At 39.2% G+C, this 13,312-nt stretch overlaps 1 protein-coding gene across 1 annotated transcript in view; it reads left to right on the top strand.

Moving 5' to 3' along the window:
- Positions 1-2,014: 2,014 nt before the first annotated feature.
- Positions 2,015-13,312, top strand: part of LOC124863220 (cytohesin-3-like) — a 45,426-nt gene continuing 34,128 nt past the window's right edge. The window contains exon 1 of the mRNA XM_047357518.1: positions 2,015-2,392. Coding sequence (XP_047213474.1) covers positions 2,374-2,392 — 19 coding nt within the window. The 5' untranslated portion in view covers positions 2,015-2,373. The remainder of the gene's footprint in view (positions 2,393-13,312) is intronic.

Raw genomic sequence — 13,312 nt, 5'->3', positions numbered from 1 at the left:
AGAAGTTCCGTTTACTACAAGGCTGAGTAAAAATACCTTTCTCCCTGGATGCTTTCTTCCTTAATATATTTCATTTTTCATCCATGATTTTCATCCAGATATAATGTCAGGATCTGGGTGTAGGTTTCTTTTCTTTTTCTCTGCTGAACCAGACTGGAGTTTGCTGGACTCAAGATGTTAAATGTATTGTGTAATTATTTGGACTGGCAAAAATAAATAGATTGAGCTCTTCTGTCTACTCAGTCCATTTCATTTCAGCATTACCAATTTTAAAGACAAGTCAAACTATGGTAAAGAAGACTGTATGTTTGTCTCAAGGATTGTGAATATGAGCCTGATCAAATTTGAAATTGGAGAAAAATGTGGTTTTTTTCATAAACTGAAACAATAAATCTCTCCGGCAGATGAAATGATGTCAGACGGATTGATTATTTTATGGCTGGATAATGTCTTTTTTGTTTAGACTAAGACAGAGACATGTTTTTATTTCAAAGTGACACCTATGAATAAACAAATGAATAAATTTAAACATCTGTTCATGCTTGACCACTGGAGTAATGCGCACAGGAAACGAGACCCCCTCCTTGCCTGTGGAAGAAGGAATGCTATAATTGAAGACACGTGTGTCAGATACAAACTCTGCAAATATCTCTGAATGTGGATGTCATCCAAAAGTGCCCAAAATCCAAACTGGAAATTTTGTTTCACACTGTCGCCTGTGACCTATTTGTGAGTCTGCATCCTACATACTGGCCAGCAGCAATTTGCGCAGTTGAGTACTTAAATTAATTTGATGAATCACTTTTGGAGACATTCCTAAGCACCAGTGCCTCACAGCATCCTCAAAAAGCTTTCTATAGTGGATATAAAATATGTTGCATATTTGACACTAAAATGAAATATAAATCCTGAGACATCAAAAAACTAAATACAAGAGTTTTGCTGTTAAATGCCTAGTACATTGCTTTTAATAATAGACATTTTGTAAAGCTATTTAACTGCTGGATTACCAAGTTAAATATGTACTTCTATTAATAAACAAAAATACATATATTGTTATAAATCTAAACAGATAAAACCTGACACAACATATAAAGATAAGAGTTACCTTGTTCAGGGAGCACTTCAAGTTTTAAAAAGCTAAACTGTATAATACAGATAAATCTAATATGAAATTGGGAACTGTCCTTTACCTTGTGGCATTGCACTATGATAAACTTGATTTTTGATCCCTAAACAGTCACCCAGTCATTTTGCTCCTGTGAGTGCTTAGCACATGTTGTGGCTGATGCTGTTTAATATTTTTATATAGTGCACTGTTGTTGGTTTTTCTTTCTGTTTATTCATAGTTGGACAATAAATAAATTGTGTTTACTAACTGATAGAAGGTTGTGAAAGTAACAGAAGTGTATGCAAGAATAGACAGTGGCTCTGATGATGAGCAAATGTGGTCTTAACACTGGTAAGTATTGGTTTTATTCAAATTTCCATGTAAAATAAAACCATTCTATACATATTTTTTCCCTTACTATATAGTATGCATTTGATCATTTTATGCCCATTTGCTCTTTTCCCAATAAGTTTTTTTTTTTTTTTTTTTGCTGAAAACAAAAAGCCAAATGCATGACCCGGCTTCTTGAGGACAATGTTTGGTGTTATTGCTGATATTGTCAGCAAATAATGCATTATTATAGTGGCAATTCTGAAATAAAAAAGCTAACAAAAATCAAACCACAAAACTGACCAAAATGTGACAAGTTTACACTATTTATAAGGGTAAACGCTGCTTTGAGTCACGTGACGTCTGATCGACGCTGACGCAGTTCGAGCTGTGCAACAGAGCTGCGATTGGATTAACACCTATATTCACAAAAAACAATCTGCAATTAGTTTCCTAAAGGAATACTCCAAAGTAAAAGCGTCAGTGTCGAGAATCCATCGCCTACTGCATGCAGTGTGTCCCATTGCTTTTATTCTGATGCCAGTCCACTCCACAGCGGACTTTATTTCCGTTCAGAGCGTGGACAGCTTTGCTGCAGCCGTGTCATCGGCCGCTCTCCAGATACTAGTGGAGTGAAGGCGTATTTAGAGGGATAACGAGCGCGCACTTGGCCACTGTGATCCTAAAGACAATCTGCCGCCGCTGCAGAGACCTGTCGCTTAGTGCCGAACGGACACAAGGGGCCCGGAGGACGGGACCTGGGACTGTGTGTAAGGGGTAAATGGCCACAATATGTTCTGAGGGGAGACGCTCCTGCCTGTGAGACTACCTGAGCACCCAATGCGTTCTGGAAAATAGGACGTTCATCCGGGAGTAATTTAGACGCATTGGAAGTTTTTCTGAACGATTTATCTGGTTTGGACGCTGCAGACATGGACGAGGATAACCAAGGTAGACTCAGTTATTTCATTAAATGAATATCTCTGTTTATAATAAATACACGCTGCACCACAACATAAATAGTTTTCTTTTCCCGGACTGACATCCTAAATGGATATGCCTGTGTTATTTTCATGCAGAGATGGTTTCAGGTTCACTTTCACAGGCTCCCTCCCTGTGCTGGATGGGTTTAATTAGGGAATAAAGGCTGACCCAAACTTGACAGGTGATGATTAAGACTCAGCAAGGCCATCGGGTGTGAATGGATAAGTATGCATGATTGACAGAGCATTACTGTCATGACTGAAGGCAGTCAGCGCTAAAGTTAATGGACTTGTGTGTCTGTGCCTTTGCCAGCTGTGCTGCTGGCGTTGCTCTGGCCCCAACAGGTCTCCTTATGGTCACCAGAGCATATAGCTGTTGAGGGTGGATTTATTTACTAACTTGAAGATCTTCAAGGCAAGGCATCCCAAAGAGATGCTTGGAAAATGTCAGTAATTTTGTAGACTATACAGGTCAATTTTTGGATGTGTAGCACACTTGTAAACTAAATGCAGATGTGCAAGCCCTACTCCTCTGACTAAACGGTATGCAATGAAACTTGATCCATAAATATTTGTATTGTAACGAAATATCCTGCAGACATGGCCAGTTTAGTAACAGCTCCTCCTAGCTTGTTTTGGCAGAGGCTATATAAGTCTAAAATCTAAACATTTAATAAACAGCTTTTATTAGCAGTTTTTTAAAGTTCTGGTCAAAAGCATTCAGGCCTATGACACTTTTTCACATTTTGTCATGCTGTAACCATAAACCACAATGTGTTTCATTGGGGTTTTATATGGCAGACCAACACAAAGTAGGGCATACTTGTGAAGGGGGAGGATAATAGGAGAATGTTAGATTGTTAGATTGAATCTTAGAAGTCTGGCATCCATTTAGACCTCATTTATCTGATACTCCTAAATAAAATCTGGTGCAATCAGCTGTCTTATTATTTCAATAATTGATTATTCATGATTAATCCGATTTATTGTTTCAGTCCTACTGCAGAGATTATTAGTTTAGGGGGGAGACTGTTGACAGGACAACAAATGTTTACGGTACAATGGCAAAAAGAAAGCCATAGTGAAATAAAGGTTTGCTACAGGCCTTATAGGGGACATAGGAAAATATGGAAGAAGGTACTCTGGTCAGATGAGAGCAACATTGAACTTTTTGGCCTACATGCAAAATGCACATCTGCATTTCCTTCATGCTATGTATGAAGGAAAATTAACCACAGTATAACCATTCACGTGGTGAAACATGGTAGTGGCAGCATCATGCTGTGGGGATGTTTTTCTTCAGCAGGGATAGGAAAGCAAGGCAGGTTTGATAGGAAAGTGGATGGAGCTAAATACAGGGAAGTCATGAAAGAAAACCTGTTATAAGCTGCAATAGGCTTGAGACTGGGGTGGAAGTTCATCTTCCAGTAGGATAACAACCCTAAACATCCAACAACACAATAGTTGAAGCTGAGATAGTTTAAAGCATATTTATGTATGGCCCATTCAAGGTCCAGACTGTTCAAAGAAGTGCTCCATCTAATCTGAATGAGCTTGAGCCATTTTGTGAAAAAGAAGAATGAGCAACATCTCAGTCTGTAGATGTGCAAAGCTGATAGACAATACCCCAAAAGACCCACAGCTGTAACTGAAGCGAAAGGTGGTTCTATTAAGGATTGACTCAGAGGAGCTGAATACAACCAGGTATGTATTTTCTCTTACTTTACAATAATGTGCTACTTCGTGTCGGTCTGTCACTTAAAACGCTGATGAGACATTGTAGCTGTAATGTGAATAGATTAAAAGTTAACGGGGTGTGAATACTTTTGCCATGTTCTCCTAACAGTAACAAGCAACTAAAGTGTACCAATCTGATTCCAGGGGTGACCTGTTCCACCCAACTGGCCCCACTCCTAACTTAGCAAACTCTATTGAGCCAGGTTATCGTTACCTGCGCATAATCTGCAAGTGAGGCATACTTACTCTAGTGATCTCTCCTTTATTCATCAGAGGTTGTTTTGCACCAAGTGTTCACTTCTTGCAAAGTTGCGGGATATGACTAATTGCGGGAGTGATGCATATGTTACACCTGGGCGTAACACTGGGATTGTGCTGTGTACACCCTGCCTGGCTTTCATTGGTGGTGCATATCAACTCGGCCCCCTCAGAGAGATATGCGCTTGCTGTGATGATGAACAAGAAGAGCTGACAACAGCCCGGAGCGTGTAAACACATTGTCACAAATTCACAGCAGCAGGATAAAACACACAAGTGATATTCTGTTTGCTCTGAAGGCTGATATACAAATGCATGGATAGTGACCAGGAATGTCTATGCAAAAGTGTCATGTGGAATATGTAATTCACCACATGCAGCAAAATATGCTACGGAGCTCCAATTTTGCTTTTATTTCGTCTTCATGTGCCTTAATTTTGTTCTTATAATTTGAACAAGCTCGTATCAAGCACGCCTACACCAGAGACAGCAACAGAACAGGATCTGTGAGGGGGGTCGGACCAAAGTACAGAATGGAGAGTCATGCTGGGTACGATTACAGCGTTGAGCCCATACAGAGCGACACTGAAGGTAGGTGGCAGCATGGCTGACAAGGTTCAGTGTGTGACTGTCATCACCCCAAATGTGGCTTACACTTCTCCAGGCTACAATTTCAGAGCGAGGGAGGACTGAGGAGTGACAGACATAATGAGGTATGGAGTGTCACAGAGAGAACAGAGCGAGAGGTGGCTGAGCATAGAAAAGCACGTGCGACCACACAGGGTGTAGCGTAGTTGTAGTAACAGAGATGGCGAGATGTGTTTTTCTGTGTGAGGAGGAGGCAGGATGAAGTGCCAGAACCAAGATGGAAAGTTGCCCATGAAGTTTGCAGCAATGCCAAGCGAAAGGCAGTGAGGGAGAGATGCAATGGGCTGGATATTCTTACTGAATTTGCCTTTGAGAAGCACCAGTGAGACTCTCAAGGCTGACGGAAAATTAAGAGTCAGCCTAACCCAAATAATTATTGTTTTTCTGAATCCGGCTCCCCGGCGCGGCCTTGACGGCTGGCTATCTTCAACTTCTCCTGGAAGTTATGTAAACATGATGCTCTGCTCCCTCTGCCCCCTCCCTTCCCTGAGGACACCTGTGGACCTGCTCAGAACTTTGTGGCCGGTTGATGTACATTCCAACGAACCATCAAGGACAATGGCCTCTGTGACAGTGCTTCATGGACTTACTTGCACACACTCACTTGCACACACACACATGCTCAAGATAAACATATGCACCCCCTCACACCACCTTCACCGTTCCCAGCATGATGTTGTTTTGTAAATTTGTTGCTTCTTTGTGCTGAGGTTTTTTTGCAATCTTAAACTGTATCCTGCTAAGGATAAAGTGTGAAATATGATTTTTTTTCCCTCTACTTGCCTAATGTGGCCTCTTTTCTCATCTAGCAAGGGCAGCGCCTGTGAGTGGGCAGCAAAGCCTCGGTGACCCGTCCCCCCTTGTCTTGTGTCATGATGTATGTTTGGATGGGTTGTACTGGAATTCTAATTTCCCCTCGGGGATAAATAAAGTATCTTTGAATTGAATTGAATTGAATTGAACCAATTCTGCAGTGTTTCTGTCAGTAAAAGTCCCTCTGCTCTATCGTAATTAACTTAGTGAACAGCAAGTGGCCATCCAAGACCATCTCTCAAACCAGGTCAGGCCTTCAACAGGGATTCATTTCTATTTCAGTTTTTCCCTTCATGATTTTAACTTCAGCCTGAAATATTCTCTTGGAAAATGATTTGTGAAACCAGTATCTTATGTTTTTAGTCATGCAAGTAACAGAGCTATATCTTTAGGGTGTTCCATTTATCTAGATTAGACTGCCATTAAGCTTTAGGACTCCAATAATTCCCAGTGCCAGTGTTTTTGTCAGTTTCCAAATCCGATTGCATTCCTGTTTGTTTAATCTCCATTTTAGCTTATTTTACTCTTTCCTTTATGTTAAGAAAAAGTAGAGTAGCTCATCCAATAAAGATGGTGTTTGTGATTTGTTTCCCACCTTCATCTGTCCACCTGTCCAAGTGTCTGTAAGGAAGAGTCTTACCTAAAACATTTGTAAGTCTACTTTTGACTTCTTCCATTGATGACAAAATAAATGTTCTCCCTGTGTTTCTTTCCTTTTCTGTTATCCATCATGCAAGTATTGGTCATTTCAATATTTTGACATTTCAAACTTTTCAGTTTTGGTTATTTCTTACATATTTTCCACAGGATATTAGAGAACATTTCATATGTGTTTTGTCAACTGATCATTTAAAGTAATTTCCTATAATTTACTTACGGTCTATCATCAGGTCACTCAGAGTTATTTGAGTTTAAGCACGCCATATTTAATAAGACTCACTTGACTCACATGCAGATCAGAACCACAATCAATGGAAATCAGCTGCAATATACACTAAAAGTGAAAAGATTTACTAAATTGGTCTCTATATTTTCATTTTTCTATTAACATTGTAGATTCTCACCAAAGGCAACAAAACTGAATGAACATAAATGGAATCATGTAGCAAACAAAAAATCGTAAAAAAAACAAAAAACCCAAAAACTTTAAATATGTTTTATATTTTAGATTCCTTAAAGTAGCACCCTTTGCTGTGATGACTGAAATATTAACCTTTAGCCATCTCTCAGTGAACCTCTGCGAAGTTCTTTCAAGACTCTTTGGAAAACCATTTCAGGTGACCACCTCATGCAGCTCATGGAAAGAATACCAAGAGAGCAAAGCAGTCATCAAAGCAAAGGGTGGCTATTTTGAAGAATCTAGTATAGAAAAATGTTTAGAGTTATTTCACACTTTTTGTTTACTACATAATTCCATGTGTGTTCATTCATTGTTTTGATGCCTTCAGTGAGAAGTCATCAAACTTAGATCCTTCCCTTAACTCTGAGATTTCCAAAAGACTGCAGACGTTTCTAAAAACCTGTTCCATAACAGATGGAGATTACAAGATCAGAAAGGTAAAACAAAGCAACATAGCAGTACTCTATTCAGCCTTCCTGTTATCTGCTTTAAATCTCACTCTCCCTTGCAGCCTGAATGAGTGTGGACTTGTCTTGGCATGAAGCAGAAAAAAACAGCTTCCTTTTTAAATAGCTTCTTACACCTTGTGCACCAGCTGTGACTTATAATTCAACGCCTTACTGATGCAAAAATCGGCCAACTGTGAGAGGGTTGTTGTCAGTGCAACTTGGTAGTGCTAATGTGCAACAGTTAAGTAAGTGTGTATGAACTGGTTTGTTTGCAGAAATGGAAATAGGTTAAAATTGTAACAAATGGATATGAAACAGGGGCTTGAGTTGGTGAGGGGTTGGAGTTAACATATCTGTGTATTGTGTTTTTCTGATGTGTCTCATGCAACCCAACTGTATGGTTTTTGGTCTTGGTAGAATAAGTGAAACTGATCAAGTTTTCTAGAAACAAGCTCTTAAGTATCTGGTTTGAGTGCGTAACCTTCAGCAACACAATGGCTTCTTCCATAGTTCTACTTGAATGTTCCGCGGACAAACAAAAGTCAACAAAGTTTTGTTAAAGTAAAGCCTGTCAGACAGAGCAGGCAAAATGTAACATCCTGTAATGCATTTTTGTTCTGCTTGATCAACTGTGATTGTCCTTCAATGCACACACCTACTCTGCTCCGGCCCCTTCTGTGTCCACTTTTAATTACCACTTGAGCTGTGGAAGCAAATTACAAACAATACTCTTGGTTTTTATGCTAAACTCTTATTTCCCTACTCTGATTCTGGCTACAGATCGCTATGTGTACATCCTGGGAAATAAGCCATTTAAAGTTTGGAGCTTTTTGTGTGCTTTAGCGTGGTTTGTGGGGTTTTATGGCACATTACAGGCTAACTCGGACTGCTATTAGCTTGGCATTAAGATCTTAGTCATTCATTTGCAAGCTGCAGGACCAAGCCAACAGCTTCTTGCTTCAGGAAAATAAAATCATTTTGTAAAGTAGTAAACAGAGGGACATCCTGAAGCAATAAAAGAAGCAAATAATACTTTTTCTTTTCTTTTCTTTTCCAGGCTTGAACTCTTTAGGAGGGTTTCACCTGGTTCACTGCATCAAAAGGAATCTAGAGAATTGCGTCATTCAGGAAGCTGATAGAAGGAGGCATGCAGACAGAGTCTGTGTGCTGCCTGTGAAAAAACATGAGAGCCCTGCAGGATGTCAGGGAGCAGCAGTGGAGCATGTAGTTCAGACGTGGGTTTCATTGAAGTCATGCACAAAACACGAGGGGGCCTAACTAAACCAAAGTTTTAGTCCCATTCACTCACTACAGTCAGCTGCACGTATTTATAAAAGTTTTTCTAGTTAAGACACTAGGTTGAATTCTGAATATGGTTCAAATTTGACCTTCACGATTTTAACAAGCATGAAACAATTACTGAGGATCATTACAAGGCACCAAAAGCTTTAGTCTCCTTGATTACTTAAAAAGGCATCATGATAATCACAAAATTACTTATTTTTTTCTTAAAACAAATGCATTTGCTCTTTAACCCTCTAAAATTATTCTTGCCTCTTCTATTTACACATTTTGTATGGTTAAAACAAATAATATACAAACTTTTACTTTTAACACTGTTAAAACTGCAAAGAAAATGTATTTGGGACTTGGCCCTGGGCTGATTTCTGGTATCAAGGCATACCAAGGTTTTAAAAGGTTTTAGTTTCGAAGCTTCTAAAACTTCCCATTGTCCCATTTGAGCTGTTTAGAGTTGTTTATCAGATTTAATGAGATGCCAGAGAAGGCACTGGAATAAATATCTTTAAATATGTTTTTTTATACTATTAGTCAGATAATGTTATATATTTTTGGTTTTAAGTTCCTGTGTTATACTATTAAATATTTTTTTTTCTGTAGGCTATCTTACTGTGACTGTGCCATGCCTATTTTTGACGGTTAGGTAATATGACTTCTTATGGCCAAAACCTGAATAAACGCCACCCAAAAGAAGGTGGATTTTTTAATAAAATGCTAGACTTCCAACAAAAGTAAATCCAAAATAAGGTTTCCCAATATCTTGGTGGGTAGATTCATATTACTAGAGAAAAATGAGTTTTCTTTTATTCTTTAACTCTTCTGCCTGTTTCACACCCAAAATCTATCCTTAGACCTGTGCAATGTGAAACCAACATCTTTAGAGGTTCCTGCGGGATGGTTGCATTTTGCACTCTTACCCGCATGAGTCACCTCTGGTAAACAGTTTGTCTTGTCCTCTGTTTTAATAGTTATCGCTCTTCTTTCATGCTGGTAGCTGTACACCAGCAGTCAGACTCAACATGGCTCAGTCGCTGCCTTGACGTTTGGTGAGGAGATGTTAAAGATGTCTGGCTTTGGCTGGAAGCTCAGCGGAAGTGCGTGCGTTTCATCTCTAACCAAAAGGCCTGTTAACACAAAGGGCCCGTTGTTAAGCTTTGCTTTCAAAAAGATATCTGATTGCACATGATAATTGCCCATGAGGTTAAATGGATGGTTCATATGGGATTCTGCAGGCTTTTACAACTGACTGACCCATATGGAAATCAAATTTCTGGGTATGCCTGCTTCTGTGCATTTGTCTTTGGTTCAAAAGGAAGCCAATGTAAATTTTGGAGCCAGGTTCTGCTTTGTAAACAACTTTAAGTCACTTCTATTAGGCGACTGATGGCTAGACTTAATATTTATGTGAAGAAGTGGAGGGGGAAAAAAACAGTGCAAGGGTTTTCAAGTAAGTTTGAGTTTCCTCTTCATCAGCCAGAGCTGACCCACAGCCCAACACAGTCACACACTGGATTCTTTGTAACTTCAAGAATATCAAGGGGCTCATTGACGGCATGCAAACAGGGTTAATTTTCTTTTGCAAAGAGAAAGCAGTGCTTGCACAAAACCCTCAAAAGTCATACGCAGAAATAAAATTTGGACAAGTAGCAGAGCTGGCAGGAAAGGGAGTGCTGGAACAGTTATGTAAGAGCACAAATATTGTTTAACCTACAGGAAAAATGGTGTATCCCTCTGAGACTTTGCACAAATGCAACAGATTATTAGGATGCCAAAAGTAGACCCTGACCTTCACTGATGACTGGATTTTGGGGGCTTGATTTGGATGCTGGTGGAGACAAAAAAATCAAAGCTGATAATAAATTGACTGATACTCTGCCTCTATACATACATTTACAGGAGTGTGCAAAAGTTGTTGGAGCAGGGATACATCTGAAACCTGCAGGACAGTGACTCTCGAAGACTGGGGTTGAAGACTTGCACTGTGTCAGGTTTAGCTGCATCCATGTTCCTATCAATTGAGATCAGCTTCCCTGTCCCCCTGAAGGAAAGCATCTCAACAGCATGATTCTGCCACCTCTGTGTTTTACTGTGGGGATCGTGTGTTCAGGTTGTGGGGCAGTACCAACTGTCATTTACTAATTAGGTGGCTTCAGAAGTCAGTTGGTTATTTAGAGAGATCATTGTAACATTTTCAGATTTATATTTGTAAAAACAACAACAACAAAAAAAAAACCTGGATCAATTTCCTTCCACATTACACTTATATGCTGTTTTGTGTTGGTTTTATTAAATTTCCTCAAAAAAAGCTGAAGTTTGTGGTTATAATGTGACAAAATATGAAAAAACAGGGTTTTCAAGCACATTGTGTGAGGGCTTTAAAAAGCAGCCAGACACACAGGGAAACTTCTCCATAAGCATATGATGTACACGTGATGGGCTCTATCAGACTGGATGAGAGCCACCGAACTGGTTAGATTTTCTCCAAAAGCCCAATTGAAACAGACGTATACCATCGCACTGGACGTATACTCTCCACTGCATTTAAATCACAAATAGGAGGAGTGCAGTGCAATTTTGGTCTGAATAAAAGGGACCACATACTTTTACTATATTATAGTTTTATAACAAGTAACTTTTATTCAGTTACTCTTATGCTACAGATAGACGTATGAATTTAGAGCTTTAATGGGAACTCAGACCCCTTCTTATGAATACACAGTCTGCAGAACACATACAGACTGATCCTTCATCATAGTTTTACTAAAACAAAGTTTCAAATTCCAGTTCAATTTTCTATTTATCTATTCAACTCTTGGACATCCAGTTTACGTATTTGGAAAGGCCCTGGCCACCCTCTAGCCTCTCACAGCCTACTCGCCCACCCACTTCCAAGGCCTGGTAGACCAATCAGCTAGTCTAGCTTTCTAGATCACATTAGTAACACTTAGTGAATTAGTAACATGGTTAATGTGTCAGTAAACTATAGCAGAACTCCCCTAATCTGTGCAGAATCAGAATCAGAAAAGCTTTATTGCAGTGGTCCAAGTTTAATTTCTTGCCTCTCAAGTCTTGTTAGCTGTAAGATCCTGAACTCTTAATGCTTTCATAGTGGGTATAATTGCATTGCTGCTGCACTGAAAAGATTTGACGTTGTTACAGTCATCAATGACTGTGCTATTATGGAAGGCAGCAGTGCTCTGTTTCTGAGGAGCACAGACTCTTGAGCAACCTGTTTCTGTGTATTTTTACCTGTGTGTGTTTGCAGTGTTATGTTTATATATGCTTGGTAGATGGAGATGAAGAAGTGCAGCAGTAGAATAGTTTAAAAGTGCGACTGACAGCTGCAGTCAGATCCCTAAAGTAGGTTAGTAGTACAAAGCTCATCTCGGCTACGCATGTCCCGTTCTTCCCTTATTATTTATATAAGTTCGTACGTAAAACTAAATGTATATGCATGGCTGTCAGGGCTTACATGTATTTACTTTGTGTGGGCATGTTCTCCCTGAGAGGATTAGTTGGAGACAAATGTAAGGGATCAAGTGGGGAGGGATTCAGATGGCTGTCTATTATAGGTCGGGGACTCTTGCGCTTGTTGTGATTTTTACATACTTGCACATGGATACATATAGTCATGGCTTAAAGAATGGACACCTACTTTAAATTCTGGGATTTTACACGTTTTGATCTATAAGAAGTTTTACAACCACCTTTTGCCGTTAGATTACACTTATTTTATTTGTATAACAATTCACAAGGTTGGGTCAAGCAGAAAAAGGGATTTTTGTTTTTTGTATAACCACTCTACATCATCCAGGGTCCCAGGTCCTATCTTATGCTTTCTTCATTTTAGCTCACCTCACAGGCTTTCTACAGGATTTAGGTCTTCAGACTGACTTGGTCATGGAGAAAGTTCACTTCAGTTTACTGGTAGAGTCCACCAGAATTGTATTTCAAATGTCCTGGTATTTCAAAGGAAAATCAAGCCATGCACTTCATGGCCTTTTAAAGATAATCTGGCCCCTTTGATATGCCCCTTTTCAATTGGCTCCATTTAGCCCGGCTCCATTCATTGCAAGCGTTTGCATTACTCTTTTTGTACTGGTACCAACTTTTTTGGAGTGGAGTGGAGCCGTGTCGAAAAGGGGCATTAATGATTTGGCGAGAGCTAAGTAGACTAAACTTTAATCTATTACAGAGTTGTTTACCACAGTTCCAGTTATCTGGATTTTTTTTAATTATTGCTTTGACTGTATAAGCAAATGTTTTCAAGTAACTTTTTTCTTTTAGCAGTTTTCTGACCTATGAAGAACAACACAAAACGTCCTTTTTTTTAAGTCGTACGTTCTTTTGTATTTGCCATTTTGAAGATTGGCTATGACAAATAGACTTTGTGTTGCATTGTTTTTATTTCCAAGAAAACCGGAAGTCATGGATTAATATTTCTTAGACAATCCGATTAACTGAAAAAATAAAGCATTTAAAAAGATACCCCTATCAAATTTATTTTGTGAGTTCCCAATATGTGTGGCTCCAATGATTTTGTAATAAATTATTGCTTAACATA

Source organism: Girardinichthys multiradiatus, chromosome X, assembly GCF_021462225.1.
Source record: "Girardinichthys multiradiatus isolate DD_20200921_A chromosome X, DD_fGirMul_XY1, whole genome shotgun sequence".
Classification (NCBI taxonomy): domain Eukaryota; kingdom Metazoa; phylum Chordata; class Actinopteri; order Cyprinodontiformes; family Goodeidae; genus Girardinichthys; species Girardinichthys multiradiatus.
Note: the sequence above shows the minus strand (reverse complement) of the source record. Positions and strands in the feature narration are given on the sequence as shown.